At 39.1% G+C, this 22,375-nt stretch overlaps 1 protein-coding gene across 3 annotated transcripts; it reads left to right on the top strand.

Annotated features, from left to right (window-relative positions):
- The first annotated feature begins 422 nt into the window (after positions 1-422).
- atf7a (activating transcription factor 7a) lies at positions 423-20,753 on the top strand. Of its 3 annotated transcripts, none has more exons than XM_004558698.5 (12): positions 423-514; positions 7,940-8,011; positions 11,360-11,456; positions 11,660-11,772; positions 12,190-12,354; positions 12,539-12,687; positions 14,545-14,638; positions 14,741-14,860; positions 15,845-15,988; positions 16,293-16,481; positions 16,942-17,047; positions 17,753-20,753. In XM_004558698.5, exons 2-12 carry the CDS (start codon positions 7,964-7,966, stop codon positions 17,983-17,985), a joined length of 1,458 nt encoding a protein of 485 aa, XP_004558755.1. In that variant the 5' UTR covers positions 423-514; positions 7,940-7,963; the 3' UTR covers positions 17,986-20,753. The 3 variants fall into 3 exon arrangements, with proteins under 3 accessions (XP_004558755.1, XP_076734201.1, XP_076734202.1); XM_076878086.1 differs by lacking the exon at positions 423-514 and adding an exon at positions 861-1,131; XM_076878087.1 differs by lacking the exon at positions 423-514 and adding an exon at positions 1,170-1,430.
- The last annotated feature ends 1,622 nt before the right edge of the window (positions 20,754-22,375 follow it).

Genomic DNA, 22,375 nt, shown 5'->3' with positions numbered 1-22,375 from the left:
ACCCTGCAAAGCCAAATTTACCTCTTTTCACGAGTCAGTTACAATTAATATCTTAATTGCACCCACTGTATAGGTGGACTTGAAGTCAATGTTTCTCTGTTTAAGCTTTAATAAATGACACAGAAAACATAAAGACTGTTTTCCCATCTAGTCATCCTATGCTTAAAGATATATACAAAGGCTGAGTGGGGGAATACAGACACAGAAATAGCAGCAAGAAAAAAAATGTAAGAGTAAGGGTTACAATTTCTGATGAGTCAGAAAAATATTCAAAAATTAAGTTTCGTTTCATCATTAAACTGCAGAAAATTTGGGTTGAATTTATATACACAGAACTTTCATTATGATTAAATTAAAACAAAACAAAACAAATAAATGTAGGAGCTTTCTGGTGCATTTCTTTACATGTGGCCAGGCAGAGATAGCTTGTACGAAATCTCGCGATAAGTCCGCGTCGAGGGGAGTGTCAAATTCCAAGAGAGAGGAGAGGGGAGTCAGAGAGAGGGGCGCGAGGGTGAGTTTGTAAACACTTTATTAACCTTTAAATTCACCATAGATTATTCGAGTATAGTAAATGATTACAATGTCGCGCTCGACACGACACTTTTCAGTGTTTGCTGACGTTAAAACGACACGTCTATGTAGTTGTCAAAACTGTTGTGGGAGCTACAACGTTTCATTCGGACCCACTGTGTCTCGCTTTGCACTCAAGTGTCACTCCGCCAACCAACTAAGTGCTAGCCTTTTCGGCTGTTGTTACTCTAAATACCCGAAGTGCACTTTGAAATACAGCAATTCACGTCGGATGTTATTAAATTGATTTTAATATATGTCTATTGTCATGGCAGAAAGTGGTAGCAAGTGCTGCTATCACTCACTTTTTAAGTGTGCGCTCGGCCTGTTGTTAACGCTAGCCACATTAGCTAGCCATTAGTTTTGCGTTGATAGGAAAAAAAAGTTGATTTCGAGATTTTAGCCAATCAGATTCAGCTGTCGGACGTTATTGACAGGGTTCGAACCTATGAGTGCCCTAGAAGTCGCTAACTGACGCTCTCGTGGCCAATTGCTGAACAGAATAGGCGGCATTGTTACGGGAAAAGGCTGGGCTTATGTACCCGTACGTAGCCAGAGGTAATGGAGGCTAAAAAAGACAAACCTTTTCGACACAGTTAGCGGTGTCTTCACAAAGGAACTAAAGTTTGTGGAACTTTGGGAATTCAACTTTAAAATAATCTTCGTTTATATTGCCGAATATGTGGAAAAAAGCGCGCTCGTGTAGATTTTTTGGCGGTAGGATATATTGCGAGAATTTGGGTTTGCAAGAAAACCTTAAAAAAAAAAGTACTAATGATATCCACAGTATTGCAATTTGAACTGCTCAACGCTCCACGATCCATGTCTCCATCCATGTCAACACTTTCCTGAGAAATGTAGGTCATGTTTTTGGCAGAGTTGTGCATCATTCCTTCACTAAGAGAAGTGTTAGAACTGAGAAAACTGCACTATGTCTTGTCCAACCAAATACATGCAATTACTGAAGAGTAATGCGAGATGTTTGGAAGTTGGACCCAACACAAATGTTCTTTGCAGCTTGAAAATGAAACTTTTTTTTTTAAAGTGTATATTGCATGCTTTTAGGCATTTCTGTTGATTAGATTAGTTAAGTAATGATTGGCTTGAAAGTGTTGTAGAGCATGGGTAAAAGCTACTGGCTACATTTCAATGTGGTGTTCTTCTTTTTGAATTTATAGTTATAAATCTATATTTGCTTGTTAAAGTTGCAGACCACAATCAAATCTACAAAATGTCTCTGATTTAATTTTAGGAAGCTCCCTTGAGTCCATCCTGTATTGTCCTGCATCAACACTGATTTAGCTTTCAGGCCTTGTTGGTTATGCAGAAGTAGGAATAGGATTTCTTTTGTTCCATTTACTAAATCTTGTGCTCACTTTGCTTACATAAACAAAACACTTTGGTTCTTGCACACACCCAGCCATAAACCTGGATGTCCTGTCTCAAATGCTCACCTCTGATCCCATAATTATCCAAGCACATATTTGATTTGCATTTTTTTTCTTTCACGGTTTCTTTTTTTATCCCTCTCCCCTCCAGCCCCCTTTAGTTATTTTTCTCTTTGTGGGGTCTCCCTACCCTCTGGCAATTTAAGCCCCAGATTCCACAGTCATGGCTGCAGTGCAAGCTATTAATACAGTTTGTTTAGTCAGTTTCCTAGCAGGCGGCGTCAAACACTGGATGGCTGTGGCTGATTATAGCTGGGACTTGTTCCCTTACACCTGCTGAGTCGGAGAAATCCAAGTTAATGTTGGGACTTTGGCATCGACTCAATGAGAGAGACAGAAATGAGAACGCTTTGAGTGCTTCCATGTCACCTTGGATGAAAGGAGGTGAAAATACTTGATATCAAAACCTGTAATTGATATCAGTGATGTGCATCAGGACTGATGTAACGAGTTGACTGATTATCTCGCATGAAATTGGGGGTCTGCATGAAGTAGCTATTTGAGGGTATAGGAAAACGTTAGTGAGACACTTCTGACAGTCGCAACATTAATTTAACTGTATAATTTCTACCTGTAAAAAATAAATAAATAAATAAATCTAGGCGGTAATTACGGATGGCTTCTTAATGTGAAGCAAGTAAAAGATGCTGAAGAAAAGACCTTAACACATCTGTTTTAATCAGTTTAAGTAATTGGTTGGGGCAGCTATGAAAACAAATGGTGTTTTCCACCCCTGTCATCTGGAATTTATGGTGGATTTTCCACAAAATCAAATCCCACATTTCATGTTGGTGCCAGCCAGCCAAGTTAATGTCTAGCATGTCTTTAGTAAGATGTAAACTTTGAAATCTGTTCCTACTCCTGATGCCAGATGTGTCCATTTCCTCAAACAGTCCACACCCTCGGTATAACGAGCTAGATGGAGTATCTCGTTTGCAGACACGTCCACCCAAATAGACTCAGTAGATTGGAAGCACTTTGTGAGGGGCCTTGCACTGACCTGTTGCCTGCAAGAAATCAGACTTCTCTGTTTCATGGGTTCTTTGACGTGTGCAGAGAGGGGCAGCGTTTGCCTGCAAATATGATGCAGACCCCTTTTCTCATGAAGCAGCGAGACACAACCGTTAGGTTTGTTACAAGCTAAGCTTCACGGGAGAGTGTCTTATTCCAGCGCAAGGCTTCGGTAATCGCGCGCTGGCTCAAGGACTGCAGAGGGAGAGATGGAAGGAGGAAAATATACTGACTTCAACATTGGGAAAACTTTCAGACATTTATGCCTCGCCAAAAAAATGAATAATCTGTCCCACTCAATAATGTTAAATGACATGCACAACACATGTTAGAGGTACAGCCGAGGTTAATGTGGTCAGTAACTCAGAAATAGTGAAATGCTAAACATTTTTAATTTGTCTTTTCTTTCCAGTTTGTCAAAAAAACTCTATGTACTAAGCAACTTTTTAATTCACAAACAAATTTTTGCTCAAAAGTAGGGCTGCCACAAACGATTATTTTGATAGTCGACTAGTCACCGATTATTTTTGCGATTAGTCGACTAATCAGATCATCATCCATTGGACGTAAAACTACAGCTTATTGCACCAGCAGCATCTGCTCTTATATAACTATCATTAGCTTACAGCTTTAAGTGTTTAAGGTCTGTGCTAACTAAAAATAAAGACAAGATGATAGTTTATTAAATTTTAATGAAATTTGCAGATTGTTTCGGTGAAGTTTAATAAACTCCTTGCTATCTAAAATATAACAGGACACTGGAGTATATTCTGGAGCATCTCACACTTCTGATAATCAGCTGTCTGCTTGACGTTTATTCAGCTGTGTAAAAACTATAACTTTAATCTCAGACAAACTGATTTACTCAGGAACAAATAAAATACTAAAAAAAAGCCAAACAATAACATTTTAAGTTATCTAAGTGACTCATATATATTTAACCTGAGTAGCGAAAGACGGTGGTGGGTTTGAAAACGATTTGCGGGGAGTCCGGTGTTCTCACGGCGCTAGTGAGCCTAGCCCCCGGCTCGCTAACGAGCTAGTGGGTAACAGACGTCTCCGAAAACGTCGGAGCGCTTTTGAAAATATGTGGTGTCCTGATAAACTGAGCAGATATTTGAGGTTTACACAGCTACATTCTCGCCTGAAAATATGTTAAACGTTTATTTTGTGACCCAGAAAGAATAATAAGAGTAACATTAAAACTAACTAGCTGCCGCCATTGTTGGAAACTGCGCTGGGCCGCGCTATGAATTCTGGGACACAGCTGCTTCTTCTTCTTCTTCGGGGTTTAACGGTAGCTGACATCCTTGTACATGCAATGCTGCCATCTTCTGTTTCAGTCCGTTATTACACTCTTAAATCCTGCTATTATTCCTGCGTCTTTTGTGATCTTACAAAGCTTCAAACGACGCGTCGACTATTAAATCAGTCGTCGACGATTTTGATAATCGACGTAATCGTGACTAGTCGACAAATCGTGGCAGCCCTACTCAAAAGTAATGAGACTGCAATGTTACTACACTCAACAGATTTCTCCTCTTTGGTTTTTGACCCTACCTGTTGACAATTTGTCTATGCTTGGCTGCAAACAAGATTCAAATCCTTATATCCCAGGTGAACGTGTTCTTTCATAACATCTCTGCCCTGTTGGGCTATTGACCGGGGACGTCTGGGAATGTCTCGTGGCTTCTCATTGGATGACTTTGGCGATGTGATCCCTTGGGCCGTATGGGTAGCTGTGTGGTGTGGTGTTTGCTCCGGTGCATCCCGCAGTTGCTCAATCACCTTAGGATGTTGGAAGTTGTACTCATCAGTTTTTGCATTGTAGTGGCTGCATTGTCCTGCTGAGTGGGGAATCGGGCGAGGACGAGTGACGTTACCATTGTTGTCACACACAAAAAAACCTGCGCTCAAAATTAATATTAAATTAAGATACTCGTTTGCAAGAGTATCAATGCAAACAGTGGTGTCTTTGCATCTTCCAGCTGACACACAACTGCATGCAGCACCATTGTAGTCAGGCCCACAGCTCCTCCCCTCACTAACAGCTGAAGTAGTTATTGTCCATAATACCGAACAACACTTTAGAAGGAATTTCAGAGGTCAGTAAAGCTCTAGTTTCAACAACATTGAAATATTAAACAGTTATCTAACCAGCACACATGGTAATGATAGCTGTTTAACTATTAGTAATTGCCCCATAGCCACATTAGTAATATGTTATCATTAACAGATGATAGTCGACTGTAGTTAAACAAAAGATGAATAATTATTGCAGGCTGAATGGGCTATTGAGCTGTAACAGACTGGATTACAGACACATGGAGAACTGGGCATTTTGCTGGCTTTTCAGAGCAGTTGGGGAAGCATAGTTGAACTGAGCAGAGAGTCCAGAGTGTGGAGAACTAATTGGAGCAAATAGAGAGTGAAATCTGGAGCAGTGCAGCAGAATTGGACGGGTTTCAGTCTTGAAGAGCAGAGCTGAGTATGTGAAGAGCTGCAGACTGAGGAGCAGTGTGAACTGTATTCAACATCTGCTGCCGGCAGATGTGGACCAGATGAGAAACCTGAGCTTTTTTTATTTTATTTTTAACAAATGTTTATCAAAATCTGTTTCTTGTTTTGTTGTTGCCAGCTGTGAGGTCAGTTTTAAAATCCAATCAAAGACCGGTTAGGTCTTTCAGTTTTTGTTTGTGAAGATAAATTTCTTTAACCTTCAAAAGCTGTAATTTATGGAAAATTAGTGTAAAAAAAAAAGTTAACTTTTTCACGATATCACTACTTTGACATTATTTAGTTGCAGGACGCAGAAAATCTTGCCTGTGGTATTGAAAAGGGTATCGAATATTTTTCTGTGTACAAGTGTCGAGTTTGAAATTCTAGTATCATGACAACTTTAGACTGCCTCAATGCTTAGTTGGTATGTGTCACAATAACATGTATAAATGCATAATACATAAATACCAGGGGCAAGGATTTTCCAGCAGAATGTTTTGTTGTAATGAAATAATGTATAATGTTATTCACTTTGCCTGCCAGTGGTTGTAAGGTAGTGCTCAACTGGTCTGGTCTTGAAAGACCTGTGATTGGCCCATCGGCTATATTTTCTAAATATATGTTTTCTAAAGCTGGAAAACTTTTGCTTTTTGAATTGCAATAAACTGAAAGATAATTATGGACTGTCAGTTGATGGTAAAAACAGAGAGTCTACCCCGTCTTCAAATCAGCATTTTTTTTAAAGTAAAAGTTTAAGAGGTGAATCACAAAAGACATCCTAGGGCTTGTGTTAAATCACAAAAGTCTGACAACATTTTTGCTCAAGAGCTGGAGAACATTGAGTATAATATATACAGTATATTACATAAATACCAGTGAGTGGCTTTATTTTTCCTTTGTGTACATGTTGGTTGTGTCTGCGTGTGTACATAACAAAGTCCTCGATGCAGTTGGTGTATTTTCAGTGGGACAGTGTTGTGTAATAGCTGCCAGACGTCACTCTGGGCCAGCTGAGAATGCTAAAACATTCATGTCCGTTGCCTCTACCCCCTCCCCCCTCCCCTCCAATTTCCCGATTTAAATTTAATGAGTTATTTTTCTAAACTTCCCAGTTTGTCTCCACGTGCAGTGTTGTTCAGCTGTGCAGAGCAGCGCAGGGTGGGGGTGGGTTGGTGGCATTAGAGATTGAAGCAGTATGCTTGCATTTTTTTGCCACTTCAGAAGAAGAAAACAAATAAAACATGCACGTATTTAACTCTCAACAACAGCATATAATAAGAAGGTGAGAGGGGTGTTGTGTATAACTTTTATTGGAAAGCTTTTTAGGTTTTTTAGTAGATTAGAAGGGCCAACAGTGCTGCCCACATATGCCTCTATTTTTACTTACTTTACAAAATACTGTTAATACTGTGTTAATAGTACACTAAAACTAAAATCCTGGGGCACATTTATTAGAAGTTAAGAAATACAAAACGGTGTGATTATGCCGTGAAATATTTTTGAAATAATGGTTATCTTTTGATGAACTTTTTTATGTTTAATGTGTTTTTCTTGTAAGTCATGTTAACAACCAGCTAGCAAAAGGTAGCTACACTCTAACAATATATACATATTGGTAAAAAAAAACTATACATAATTTAAAGTACTTACTAATATAACAATGTGGTTGTTCATGTTTCAAAAAACTTGTTAGTTTTAGCTATGTCAAATTACCTTAAAACTCTTCATCCTGCTTCTCAGGAGCTGAACCATCCACCTTAAGATTGCAAAATTTCATAATATTTAAAATATAAGTATCAGATGTTCATTTAGAAGTAGTAAGATGACCTGGAGAACAAAACGCAGCGAGGTCAATGGGAATGTGTCCAGTGCCAGAGATCTGTTGTGTGGAAACACATGAAAACCTTCATAAAGTGAATGAGGAGGTACTTAACCTTAGATTGCATGTGCGTGCACAGAGAAACAGCTGACTCAGAGAGCGGGAAACATTGAATGAGGGGTACGAGAAGGGGAGGGGAGGCAAGGTGGCAGAGAGGTGAGGAGAGAGTAGTAATGATTGAAGGAGGCATTGGAAGTGAGGAAAAACGAGACAGGGAAAGAGAAGGAGACCGAGATGTCTTTGTGTAAACGGTAGCTGCCGTCCTCTCGTGTAAGCAGGCTCCTCATTGGCCAGCCCGAAGCCCCCGTGTGTGTGAAGGAAGTATCACCAGGGAAACTTCTTCTCGCTGCCACTGTGCGTGTTTTCCTCCTTGCCAGGGTTATTTTTAAATACCATTCGGCTTCCTGCTCAGACTAAAGACTACAAGCCACAGCATCTCTGTTTTGTTGTTTTCAGGATTTTGCCAGTACACACACCAACAAAAAAAAAAAAAGCTGCAACAATGTTCTTTTCTTCTCCTCTACCACAGTTACATTGCAGGCTCTTTGGAAAAATGGGGGACGACCGACCTTTTGTGTGCAGTGCTCCTGGATGCGGACAGGTAAGTCCTCTATTTTCATTGTCCTGCTCTCTGTGGTAGTAATCTTTGCCTTTTGTAATTGCTTACCAAAGGTCAGTACTGCACTTCACAGTATTGTACTTCTCAAAGAAAACTATATGAAACCTAAAAATAAATAGACGTTCTTTTTGAGAACGCACTGGTTTTAATGTAGCGCTATATACAACAACCCTGAAAAGATCCGTTCTCACTGCAAGCGTAAACGGACATATTTATGCAACACTTATAATTAACATCACACCGATGACATTCATGCTAGCATGCCGTTTTGTGAGACAATGCTGTCTCCTTTTGCAATGACTCACTGGAAGCTCCAGTGAGTAATCAGCACCGTTATTGTTTCAACCTGTCACTGCTGACTTCTAAGCGCCTGCAGACACAGGTTTGAGCCGAGGCAGTGACTCAGCTGAGTGCCAGTAGTGCACTCACATGCCTGTTACGTGGTGTTTCGACGAGGCTTGGTTTGATATCATAGAATAGAAGAAGGAAGAAATTAAAAAGGAGTCTGTTCTTAGACTCATGATTATTCAACACAGGAAATCATCATGTCTGATGCTGTGTTCATTTGGGTGTGATATCCTTAGAGCTAGTAGTGAAATGGCTCCTGGGAATCTGAAGGAAGAAAGTGTTTATGGGTTTACGCAATACTTGGGATTCTTGGGACTTCTTCCATGCTCTGATCAGAAGAATGGGATTGTGGTTTGAACAGCAGTCATGTAAAGCAGTTGAACATGCATAGTCGATAAATAAGTGATGATGAGTTGTTTGGTAATTTTCTTTTCAGAACGTCGCAGACATCTAGGGACCCTTCCTTTGTCTTTCTTTACATGTTTTTGTGATGTAAATACTCTGCATATTTCATTGGTTTGATTACTAATTTATTTTACTGCTTAAGCAACAGAGACCTAAAGAGGCAAAGTGATGTGGATGACAGTGCTGGTCTGCAGCTGTGTCACTCTCAAAGCATTGTTTTAGAGCCAGACTGTTGTATAAACAGGTGTGGGATGGCAGAGTGGTGCTAGATGTTTGGGTATGTTGTCAGTATCGCAGTGCCACCTCACTTTAGAGAACCTGTACAAGGTTATAAACAAACAGTTTTCTTTCTTTTGTTTTGGTTGAATCTATGTCAAAGGGCAGAAGAAATGCAAAACAAAAATAATGAGAAAAGAAATCACATTTGCTTAGCACCTTTTTAAGAAACACAGTCACTTTACACACACTATCTGATATCACTGTGTTGGTGTTTCTATGTCATGATAATTATGTTAGAGTAGCATTATCCAAGAATTTGGCTAATGATCATATATTTATTCTATTGTACGAAAAAATAAAGAAAACACTTGAAATTCTTACAATTCTTTCCAGAACAGAATTTTATATAAACAAAGAGGAAAACATGTCTTTTTTCCCCACATTGCAAAGCTACGATAGCACAACTACATGATCGTTCAGTTGCACTGCTGATCCTGATCTAAAGCCTGAACCATGAAATAATTGCCAGAAAATTAAAAATTTTTGGAAATTGAGTGTTTATTGAACTTTCTGATGAGATAAAAAAAAAAAATCATTTGCACGTATTAGCTTTAATTTGTAGAAACTGTGTATCAAATATGATACCATTGGCTCTAAAGCGTTAAGATAATGCAGGAACTACACCAACACGGGGGTATCAGATGCACTTGCTTTACACACACACACACACACACACACACACACACACACAAAGTCAAAGGCATCAGTGAAATAAAAAAAAACAAAAACAGGTGAAATTGAATAAAGTTGTCATGGTACACATGTAACAACTTCTCGCTGGTTAAGATTACAGAATTTTTTGGGGAGTCATGTTTGTGATCACTTAACTGTAATATTACTTTCTTTTAGCTTGGTTTTCATCTCTGCCTACTCCTGAGAGAAAAATGTGGCTCTGTAGTTGATAATGAATCCACTTTGTTAACAAGCTAAGTGAATTGTTTCTTCAGTTAGTGATGGAGCCACATCATCAGATTTTTGGTAACCAGGGTTGAGGTTTTTTTTTTTTCTTTCTTCTTAAACCAAAACAACAAAAGACAAAATCTGTTTAGTGCTCTGCAGGGTTCTTACCACAAGTGGTCCAGCTCACATGCCACAGCAGTTAAAACAGGAGTAATATACAAATATTGATATACACAGGCTTGGTGTTATCTTAACAAGCAAGTAATGCATGTAAATGAAAATGCAGTCTAAAATTGGCAACAATCAAATTTCCGTTATAATACTGACAAGGCATTCGATTTGATGGTTTCCACTACTCTGCGGTAGTGGTCGGTATTAAAGGCATTGAGGTTCAGTACTCTATCCTGTACATTTGCCAGCACCTTCATTATATGTTTATACATTTTCTGGCCTTTAATTGCGATTTGCTGCTAATTATTGTATCCTTTATGTCCAAATACTGTTTTAATGCTGCCCTTTTAAATGCAACAGTTCTCTACTGGGAAAGTCTGAATCATGCCCATAATAGAACAAGGATGATTGATTCCTGGCTTTGCTCAGGATTTTCCTTCTACCAAGTTAACAACAACAACAACAAAAACAACAACAGCAGCTCCCCTATTATATGATGTCCAGTATTTATTGCGTGGGGAGGAGTAATCCTAGCTGCCATTTTCTCATACATGGAGATTAGTTGGAGATAGTTTTTCTCCACAAGACCTAGCTGCCTTGTTCAGAGGAATGAGACAGATGGGACACGTATTGGTGATGCTCCTGGTCGGGCTAAAAATAAGCCCCCCGACACTTGACTGTGTTTCCACTTCACTCTCACGACTGAACTCGCAACTGCAACACGGGACCCTAAAATAGGCCTCAGTGAATGGTGAATAGGCTGGTGCCAGAGCCAAGATTATTTCTCCTACGTCTCTCGAGTGAATCACCTCACCACTTCTCAAAAGAAGTTCCATGTCTCCGAGGACGGCTGTTAATGCCGTCTGTGCGGTTGATTTGAGCTAACGCCAGGCTGCTTGTAGCTTAAGCTGCAAGCAGCCAAAATTCATTGGACATCACCAAGTTACGTGTGCAGCTATTTCTGCAGCTTTTGTGGTCAGTTCTGTCGATATTTTTTTTCTCCCTCTTCCTTTATTTTTATTTATATATACTTCTCTATCAAGTTGTTGACATTTTCACCTTTTTGTCACATACTGCGTGCTCCACAGACTGCATGTGTTGGCCACAAAAGATTATCTATCGCTGATTTTAGCAATACAAAAAACAGGATGTCTCTTCAGAACGCAGTTGCCGTTTCTTGTTGGCTAATTCATATAATGTTCTCTTTTGTCTTGTTCGCTTTTCCAGAGGTTTACCAACGAGGACCACTTGGCAGTACACAAACACAAACATGAGATGACGCTGAAATTCGGACCAGCCAGGACTGATTCGGTCATTATTGCAGGTACTCTCGTCCGTGTGAGACAGACGTTCATCTTCACTGTGTTTTTAAATGTCCTCATGCAGCATTCAGATGGACAATATTTACCCTAACGTCAGCGTGCTCCAACACTAGATATCACATGGGGTTTTACATTCAGTGTAAGTGTGAACTAACTGTGGTGTTGTTACTTTGAATAGTTATATCTGCTCATTACATTTTCCTAGACCAGACACCTACTCCCACTCGTTTCCTAAAGAACTGCGAGGAGGTTGGCCTGTTCAATGAGCTGGCCAGTTCCTTTGAACAAGATGATGATGAGAAGAGGGCCAAGAACTCTGTAAGCAACACTTGCAGTTGATGATTTTATCTTCTTTTATCTCTGCGCTTGTGCATGACCGTGTGCATTACAGTGTACAGTAACCGAAGAAATTTTCTACAGAGACTCGACATGACCAGAAAGAATTACATTTTACTTCCTTCTTTTTTATCTCAAGTATTAATTCAGTCAAAAAATTTACAAACTTGAACTTCGTGCCTTGCACACAGTCCGTGTGTCATTTACATTTCAGTTTTTGCAGCAATTTCTTTTTAAACTGTTTGGTGTTTTATTGCACTTTATATGCGTTTCAGAGCTGGGGTTGTGGCTGTTTAGTTTGTGATGAATGCCCACTTCCCTTTTTTTTCTTCTTTTTTTAATATACTTTGATCTATATGTAGTGTAAGATTATTCTCTTTATCTGTAACTCATTTTCAGCTCCCTGCTTCCAACTCAGTGGCTTTGGACATGAGCCTGCAGACACCATCAGAGGTGAAGGTGAAACAGGAGGCACCTGTAGAAGTCGACTCTTCACCCCCAGACAGCCCTGACTCCACATCTGGGAAGTCGGACAGCAACAGGGAGCCTCTAGTTAAAGGAAAGGTACAAGAAAACTTGATAAGGGGGATTGCATAGGTGTGTAGAGAGGAGGGGAGTATCGCTAAGTGATGTTGCAAGTAATTCATGATACATTGTGGCTGCAGTGGTTGCAGAAATTTGTTTGGGGGTACAAATGATGTGTGACATAAAAGCCTAATTTATTTTATTTTTTGTTTTAATCTTGTAGGACACACCACCCAGGAATTCAGCCCCTACCCCGACTATTGTGCGTCCAGGTTCCCTCCCACTACATTTGGGCTTTGATGCTCTGCAGCCCACCATGCCATCACCCACTTCCGTCATCACACAGGCTCCACCCTCAAATCGTACTTTGGGGTAAGTTAAGTTCCAAATCCTTTGGTTGGTCTTTGCTAAACTCTTTAAGCTTAATCTTCAACTTAAAATAAATTCTAGCTTAAAAAACATGTTTTGCAAACAATGTGACAACATCTCATGTTCTTGCAAGTGAACCTTTAATATCAAAGATGCCATCATGTTCTTTCTTTTTTCTTTTCTTCTTTTTTTGTGGTCCCGACGGGTCAGCCACAGTCAAAAACAACCAAAAGCTGTGCTCTGACAAAAAATTATGCCAGTTTTGATCTTGTGAAATAGGATGTGAAGTTTTGCGAAGTATTCATGATTAATAAGAAAGATACGCAGCTTTAAAGGGAACTATTGAATTTGTTTTTCCTGTTACAGACACTATAAAATAGGTGTTAGGATTACCAGCTGTTGCAGTTTTCCCCTGTTAACACAAGTCTTTATTTTCATATACAGATGTATGTAAAGTAACACAGCAGCAATTTAGATGTTATCTTGGGATAATGGAAAAGATGATCATGGTTCACATAAAATCTGTAACATTTCACTGAAAACAAGTACACGCTAATAAGAGAAAGTTTATAGCATATCAGTTTATTTGCATTCTAAACTCATGCATTTTATAATTGGGTATAACTTAACAAAATGTTTCTCATTTATGGACATTAATGTGTTGCATAAAAGCCCAACGATGTGTAGTACGTCAATTACTGTACGGGAAGCTACAGCTTGCAATATCCTGCACAAAACTCAGCCCATGAACCTGTAACATGATTCTTCCTTATGTCTGCAGCAATATTATATGCATAGGATTTATAACCATTATAAATAATAAAAAATGATAAATTAATGTTTATATTTGCTGTTGAATCAGTCAAGTTAAGCACGGACGCTGCACAGTGTTTCAGACAAAAGTCGACAACTTCACACATTTGTGAAAATGGCTGCAGAGAGGGTAAAAATCCCTTGCTTGTCACACTCAAGGTTTCAAAGGAAGTCATAATATAAATCTTAACTTTTTATCTTTGGACATGTAAAATGTGAAACAGCATTAAACTGGTTAAAAACTGGTATTAGAGGGAATGCATATATGTTAAATCATAATTTGGAGTGTTTGCATTCAGATATATTTATATTTGACAGAATTACATATTTAAGCTAAGATCAAACAATTTCACGTCATTAATATCAGAACTACTATAGTCTTTTTTTCCCCCATTTTGATGTTTTGTTTTTCATTCAGTTTAGTTTCAGTTTGTTTCCACTCTGGGGTTTCTTGTCTCAGTTTTGTTTCTATTGTTTGAAAATGTTTAGTTTTAGTCTAGTTTGTATTATTTTCAATTTTTTAGTAGATGGATGAATAAATATAATAATAACACAAAACTATACAAAGTCTCAGTAAACATGACCATCATTGCCTTATCAGGGAGGTTGTAATAGTTTTGTTTTTTGGCCAAACTAGCAAACAGTAAAATTCTGTTTTAATTTGAGCTTAGTTTAAATATTCATATTTATTTTTCAAGTGTAGTTTTCATTTTTATTTTAACTATCTAAAATGTGTTTTCCACACTGGTTTTAGTTTTTAGTTCAGTTTTTAGCAAGTCACAATAACCTTGAACAACTCAAATAAAATTGTATTTTTTACTGGATTATAATATTGTGTTACACACATCAACCCAGGTTTGTCATTTGATTGTGGCTGACCCTGAGAGGAACAAAATACAGTTTAGTTCATGAATCTATGAAATATTTTCTCATCATTAAGCAATGGACTGCATGTTCTATTTCTTAAAAAGCATAATTTAAAATTCATTAACAAACACAAGAGTGAATCTCCTCTTCTTATTTGTCGTCTGCTGTCTGTCTCTCCAGTTCACCGACGAGCCATTACCCTATGATGATGCTTCCCTCTGGTCAGGCAGTGCCTGTGCTGCCTGGTCCTGTTCAGATGCCTTCTGTCATTAATGTAAGGCAGACTAACAGTCTAAGTATGTTGTAACTTTACTTTATAACTTAGAAGTTGGTTTAGTTTTAACCCATGCATTTGTGTCTCATATTTGATCACCAGCTGGCTCGACCCATGTGCATGGTACCCAACATTCCTGGGATCCCTGGTCCTCCTCTGGGAGGCAGCAGCAGCGGCTCCAACTCCCCCTCTGGCTACAGCATCCACTCAGAGGCCAAGATGGTCAGCACTAGATTAGCTCTCTATTTTTATCTATTTATCTGTTCTTTTTGTCTCCATCTTCACCCTCCAGCCTTCCGCTGCACAGGCTTAGGTCCTTCGTCATATGATCTTTTACTGTGGTTGCTTGTTTATGTAACCCTTTCACCTGACAACACAGTTTGCACTCATTTTATGATAGTGCAATGCACACACAGAGATTCATGCACAGTTTCCACCTTGCAGCTATATCCCAGATGAAACTGAGAGAGTGCAGTCATTGTTTATGGTATTTAAAACATATAAAGTATCCCCTTTAGCACATTCCTCTGTTTACCCTAGCCCCTCACTCCTTCAGTCGTAAGAAGATGATCATCGTTGTAATTAAAGACAAACTTTAGTTTGGGTTTTTTGTTTTTATTTGGGGTTGGGGGGGTTTCGGGCTGATCTGCAGAATCTTTTTGTTCATGGCGCTTCTAATACGATATGATCATTATCGAGGTTGCTTTATATATATATATACACATGCATATATAACATTTGACTGCTTGTGTACCTTCAGGGCTGCAATCACTTTTTTTAATCATCACGGCTGAATTAGTCACAACTTAAATCAAACATGATCAAAATCCGAGAACTGCTGCGGGAGCATATAAAGCCTCCAGATCTGACTGAAGGAGGTCACATGAATCTGTTGCTGAAAACAGTTCAGAGAGAGCACATCTGTAAATGTTCTCCTCGGAGAGAATCAGGCTTCTCCATGTTTTAAACAACTTTAAAACATGCCAAAAATTGGTAACTAGGGTCTTGTCCAGGTTGTTATTGCAAAGTGTGAATCAGTTAATGTAGACGCAGCACAGTGAAGTTGTAGACATGCTGTTGGCACTGATTCAGACACGCTTTGATTATGACTTTCTACAAAGTTACAATGAAGTTTTTCATGATTTTTTTTTTTTTTTAATTCCTGTGGCTGTTATTGATGTTGCTTATTTGACTGTTGTTCTGTAGCGTCTGAAGGCTGCGCTGCAAAGCCCGTCAGGACAGAGTATGGGGATCATGGCCATGGGCAGCAGCCCCATGGTACCTCAGAAGGCAGAACAGAGTCAGCTGCTGGTCCAGCAGCCAGACGCACCATCACCTGCACAACCTCAGGTACTCAATGTTAAGTATAAATTCCTGACTGTAACATGTTTTTTTTTTTTCATCCATACAAAATATGCTTTAAACTTGGATTAAAGATGATCACATCTAAGTCATCTAAACTTTCTTTATTATATATCACATCACTTGTTTTAGTTAACAGAAAATTGGGGATATTCTTGTTGTGCCGAGATGACTCTGGTGTGTGCTGGCTAAAATGAAACTGTGACTCATACTTCCCTTTTCTCGTCTTTTTTCCACTCATCTCGTCTGTCTGTGTGTTTCCTTCTGACCTTTACCCTGCTTCTCCCTCCAGGTATCTCCAGCACAGCCTACAGGTGGGCGTCGACGGCGGACGACAGACGATGACCCCGACGAACGAAGGCAGCGTTTCCTCGAGAGGAACCGGGCGGCAGCATCCCGTTGCAGACAGAAACGCAAACTGTGGGTCAGCTCCCTAGAGAAGAAAGCCGAGGAGCTCAGCACTTTGAACGTCTCACTGTCGGTGAGTGGGCCTCCAGTGGGTGGATGCTGGTGATGGGGCTTCTAACTACTTGTAAAAGTTTGAGAGGTGGATTCCAGATAAGATAAATGAGTTTGCATTAGTATTGAGTAAATTCTTTTTGCAAATGAACATAGCTGATAGATTTGAAACAATGGAAACCACTACATCTTGTTTCATATCTTTATTTTGTCAAATGGAAATTTTAGGTAATATTTACACCTTACGCCTTGTGGGAAATGTACGCTGCTCTGCAGTGGAAGCAAAACCATTTCAACTTTTTTGTTTCTACCGGAAAATCCATTAGGGAAGAAAAATATGGGAAGTCTGTATTTTAAATTACATAACCAAGCATTACTTTTTTTCCTTATTGGTTTGGGAAGTGTAATGTAATTTCTGAAATTTAGTATTGTAGTACTAATCAGTCTGATTTTTTTTTTCTTTTTCTTTTCCATCCTCTCAGAATGAAGTGTCTCTGTTGCGTAATGAGGTGGCTCATTTAAAGCAGCTGCTGCTGGCCCACAAGGACTGTCCTGTAACCACCTTACAAAAGAAGACTGCCTACTTAGGTGAGCCCTGCACAGCTATGCCCTGTTCACACGGTTCTATTTAAAGTTAGAGGAAACTTGAGTCTGAATTGCATGTCTTAGATATGTAGAAATATAGTAGATGTATTGCGCAAAGCATAAAGAGCTAAAATGAAATTTGAACCTCAAAGTCGCTCTCACATTTTAATCGAAACACACGGCTTTGGTGTGTAGCTCTCTACTTGTGATTGCAAGAAGAAATGAGCAGGCCTGGGTTACAATATAGCCATGCTGCTGTGGCTTTAGTATCTTCATGTGAGCTGTAGTTTTCTTCAGTGCCCACAAAGTAATTGTAATTTTGTTGAAATAATTAGGGTTCAGTTTGTTATGGCAACGGCCACAGTGGATAATAATGTGTCCAAAAATTATTAATAGAGTTGGATTAAAAAAAGCAACATTTGCAATTTAGATATTGCTAAGGGCTGATGGTAACATTAAAATAATAAAACAAGAACTATAATTAAGTAGCAAAATCTTTGTTCCAGTACTACTTGTTTTATTTATAGTATTTTTTGGGGCATTTCCTTGATTTTGGACGGGATAAAGTTACTGAATATAGCTTGATTTTCACTCGAATAAAAATTAACATAATGTCCAAAGATTTTCAGCAATGAAAACTGTGGAATGTGCTCAATATAAATGAGATAAATATCTTTGCCTGTGTTGCCTTTTTATTTTTTTGTATAGCTGCAGACGAGAGCATGAAAGACATGTCAGAGCCTACAGGTTCCCCTGCCCCGGTGATTCAGCACAGCTCTTTGGCGCCTAGCCCTTCTACGGGGCAAAACGGCCTGAGCTCAAGGGCAGCAGCTGAGGCTATGGCCATGTCAGTGCTGGCAGGAATGGGCCAGCAGCAGAGAGCTGAGAGCGGACCCTCTCACATTATCATGGCTGCACAGTCTCAATCTGCTGCCAGATGATGAGCGATGCCACCAAGGCCCACACTTGGCTCGTCACCCAGGGTAGAAAAGACTCCCACCTCCCAGGTTCCCTCATTTTTAAATTCAGAATTTCACATCTTCTCCTCTGCCCCCCCTCCCCTCTGTGGTCTTTCTAACCCTCCTGGGGAGCCATCTTGCTGGGGCCTGGAGCTCATCAGCAGCCTTCTGGGAAAGGACTGAGACTTTTAAGAGAGCTTCCTGTTAACTTTGCCATAGACTACAGGGGCTGGACTCCAATACCCCCTCCCCCCTGTTTCCTCCTGTGCGTCCCTACTCAACTGTCCTCACCCTCAGTAATAAGGACTCTTCACTGGACTGTAGGACTGCGTCAAGTATACTGCCATAACGATCTTCCCACGTGGACACGTGCCGCACAGGTGTTTCGTAAACTTTTTTTTTTGTGTGTGTGAATTAAATCCGATATAAACAGCACACAGGGCTCTACACTTTTTCCAGCAGGGAACAGTGCCTTGTTCTCCTCGTCACTTTAGCCTTGCACGCACACCCACACATGCCATCACAGAATGCCTCCCTATACATCCTCGGCTCCAAAGATGCGATAGTTGTCTAGAATTCTCTGACTCACGTCTCAATTATTCACTCAGACCTTTAGTAAATGTTTCTCAGCCACAACACGATCTCAACCTAGACCCAAAAACCTTACCTCATGTACACCCCTTTATGATAAAGTGTATTAACTGTGTGTGTGTGTGATTGTATATTTATGTACATCAGAACATAGCAGTTTGCCTACTCCTGATCTGATGCATTATTAGCTAGATTGTTAGCATGTGACTTTTCTAATAGGGTTTTTGATACAGTATGCGCAGCTATATTTCTTTTAACTAATTGGCACGTCCTCCCAGATTGACCCATGTAACCAAAATTATGTTAGATTGCGATTTAAAAACAAGTTTGTTGGAGCAGATTTTTTTTTTTTTTTTTTCCTGACCTGAAGGGAATTGAACTTTTTCCACCTTTTCATATTTCCTGAAACAGGCAGGTGGTTTATTGGTGTGTAAATGGATGCCTCTTTCCATTTTTACATGTAACTGTTCTGGTGACTGTGTTTTCTTCGTGTGTGGGCCCTGCTGGACTTACTGTAACTGTTATTTTCACACTTTTCAGGATGGTTGCACATCCTTTGCTGCTCGTTTGAAAATGCGATGAACCCCTTGTTCTGTATGCTCTCTACCAAACCGAAACTAAGCCATAATGGATCTCTCCAAAGACTATCTGGTACTTGTCCTGGGACAGAAGTGAATACCCTGACTGTTATTTTGTGATTCAGAGGTTGCAGTGGCACTATGACAGTATATCACTGCTTGTAACTTGCACTTACACACAGTCTTTCACACAGTGTTTGATCATTTTGCCTTAAGATCACATTTGTGCCTCCGATACCCCCCCTCACATAAATATATACAGATTTGCTTGTATGGGGGCAAAAAACGGCTCTAGAGAATTATATTAGTCAGTGTATATAAATTGGGAAAAAATGAACATCAATAAATATAACATTTAATTAATAAACAAAGCTTTTTGAGGCCTTTAAGTAAATAAAAAGTGTCTTTTTAGAATATTGTTAAAATATTGAAGTACTTGTCTGTCATCTGGTGGAGAGACGGAGCAAAGACATCTCCAGTGGTCAGAGCTTTAAGGGCAGAAGACGAGCTGTCTTGTGACTGTTTCTGAAAGGCTCTAGTTCTTTTACAATATCCCCCAGATGTTTTATCCAGATATCGATATATTTTTACATGAATGCTCAAAGTGGTTTGCTTTTTTTTTTTTTTCCCCCCCTGTCCCTCTTTTGCCCTCTTTCTTAATATTTTCGCGAGATATGATATTTCAAAAACAGGATATGACTTATTAACATAAGGACATTTATGCACTAAAGTAATGCAGGTTAACTATTGCTTTGTATTTCTGTTCAATTTACTTTTTTTTTTTTCAGAGATATCAGAATGTTTTTTTGTTTTTTCTTTAATGATGGTTTTCTGTTATCTGTACTGTATACACAAATGGGAATTTGCTGAGCAACTTTAATACCTTTTCCCTTTTGACTGAACCTCTCCTCCTACAGTCTCAACGGCGACCTCGGCAATTTGTGTAAGTTGCTGGCAGTCAAATAGACGATTGTTCATTTGAAATGAAAATTCAAACTGCATTTAGCTTTTATGTTTTCTTGTATTATTTTGTTGCGTGCTGTCTTTAGCACCACACTCTTCATCATAACGCTTCTGATTGCGCTGATGAATATAGACTAATTTCTTTAACACAACGATTTGTGTTTTTGTTGGTTTGTTTTCTCAACAGAAAAATGGACTTGTGCTTTTTGTTCTTTTTTTTTTTTCCTTTTAAAAGAAATTTTACCCCCTCTTTTTCTTTTCTTCTTTTTTTTTTAATACCTTTTAACAATTGGTCGTGTCTTTTGAGCTTCGTTGTCTAACTTATTGTTTAAATTGGTCAAATAACAATAATCTTTACAGTCTTTGGCCTGTTAACGATGGGCCAGACTTGTTCTAAACATAGCAATTTAGTGGGAAATACAGTAATGTGAAAATTACACATAGTGTATTGATGGTTTTTCACACTCCCTTTGTTGGACTGATAATTTCTAAAATTGTCCTTGTATTGTACATATCTGTACTATATGAATATATTTACTTTTCCATGCATGTCCAAGAGGAATACCATGAACACTTACAGTGCTGCAGTTTTAATTAAAGAAACTACATCATAATGAACATTTATACTGTTTTATCTGTGTTCAGTTATCATATCAAAACATGTTTTCTATTGTAATGTAATTATTAATATGAATGATTAAAGTGGAGACTTAGTTTGATTAAAAAGAGATATGAAAGGAAATGATGTATACAAAGGCATTGAATAATACTCTTTCAAGTACTTCTGCAATATTGTCCAAAGATTTTGAGCCCCTCCTCACTTTTTAAATATTGTGCTTGGAAAATGGGAAATTGATGCATGGATTTATTGAAGCATGCAGACATATGTGGATCTTTAAGGCAAAAACAACAACAATAACAGTTTGTACAATTCTAATGAGCTTGAAAGTCAATATTTGGTATGACCACTTCTATTCTTCAGCACAGTGTGAACTCTGTGACATAAGATTCCCCGTTATTTCTTTAAATAATCTTCAGGATTAATTCTCCAGGCTTCTTGAAGGACATTCAAAGCTCTTCTTTGGCTGATAGCTGCCTTTAGATGATCCCACACTGCTTCAATAATGTTGAGGTCTGGACTCCGAGGAGGCCAATCCATGACTGACAGTGTCTCACATTTCCCTTTCTTAAGCATGTCTTCTTGACAGCCAGCCTTCCACTGAGACTATTTTGATGAAGCTTCAGCAAACAGTTTTTTAAGTACATGAATTTCAGACACTTTCATATGTATTAGATATTTTTTAGGCCGACCGTGTCTACCGATCTACTTTTGTCCTTTACTTGTCCATACCAAATTACACTAGTGTGCAAAAGTGTTTACCCCCTTCCCAATTTCCTACTTTGTATGTTTGTCACACTTAAATGTTTCAGATCATCAAACAGATTTAAATATTAGACAAAGATAACACAATTAAACACACAATGCAGTTTCTAAATGAAGGTGTTTATTATTAAGGGGAAAATAAAATCCAAACCCGCATGGCCCTGTGTGAAAAGGTGATCGCCCCCTGAACCTAATAACTGGTTGGGTCACCCTTAGCAGCAACCAGTGTACAATCAAGAATTTGCGATAACTGGCAATGAGTTGGTTCGCTCATCTTTGCACAATTGTTGTAATTTAGCCATGTTAGAGGAATTTCAAGCATGAACCAACTTTTTAAGGTCATGCCACAGCATCTCAATCGGATTCAGGTCAGGACTTTGACTAGGCCATGTCGTTTTGCTTAAGCCATTCAGAGGTGGATTTGCTGGTGTGTTGTGGATCGCTGTCTTGCTGTAGAACCCACGTGCGCTTCAGCTTGAGGTAATGAACAGGTGGCCTGACATTCTCCTTCAGGATGTTTTGGTAGACAGCAGAATTCATAGTTCCATTTACCACAGCAAGTCTTCCAGGTCCAGAGGCAGCAAAACAGCCCCAGACCATCACACTACCACCACCCTCTTTTACTGCTGGTATGATGTTCCTTTTCTGAAACACTGCGTTAGTTTAATACGAGACCACAAAGTATTTTCCCAAAAGTCTTGGGAATCATCAAGGTGTTTTTTGGCAAATGTGAGACAAGCTTTTACGCTCTCTTTAGTCAGTAGTGGTTTCCTCCTTGAACTCTCTCATGGATGCCATTTTTGCTCAGTCTCTTTCTTATTATTGAATCATGAACTCTGACCTTAACTGACACGTG

Source organism: Maylandia zebra, linkage group LG20, assembly GCF_041146795.1.
Source record: "Maylandia zebra isolate NMK-2024a linkage group LG20, Mzebra_GT3a, whole genome shotgun sequence".
Lineage (NCBI taxonomy): Eukaryota > Metazoa > Chordata > Actinopteri > Cichliformes > Cichlidae > Maylandia > Maylandia zebra.
Note: the sequence above shows the minus strand (reverse complement) of the source record. Positions and strands in the feature narration are given on the sequence as shown.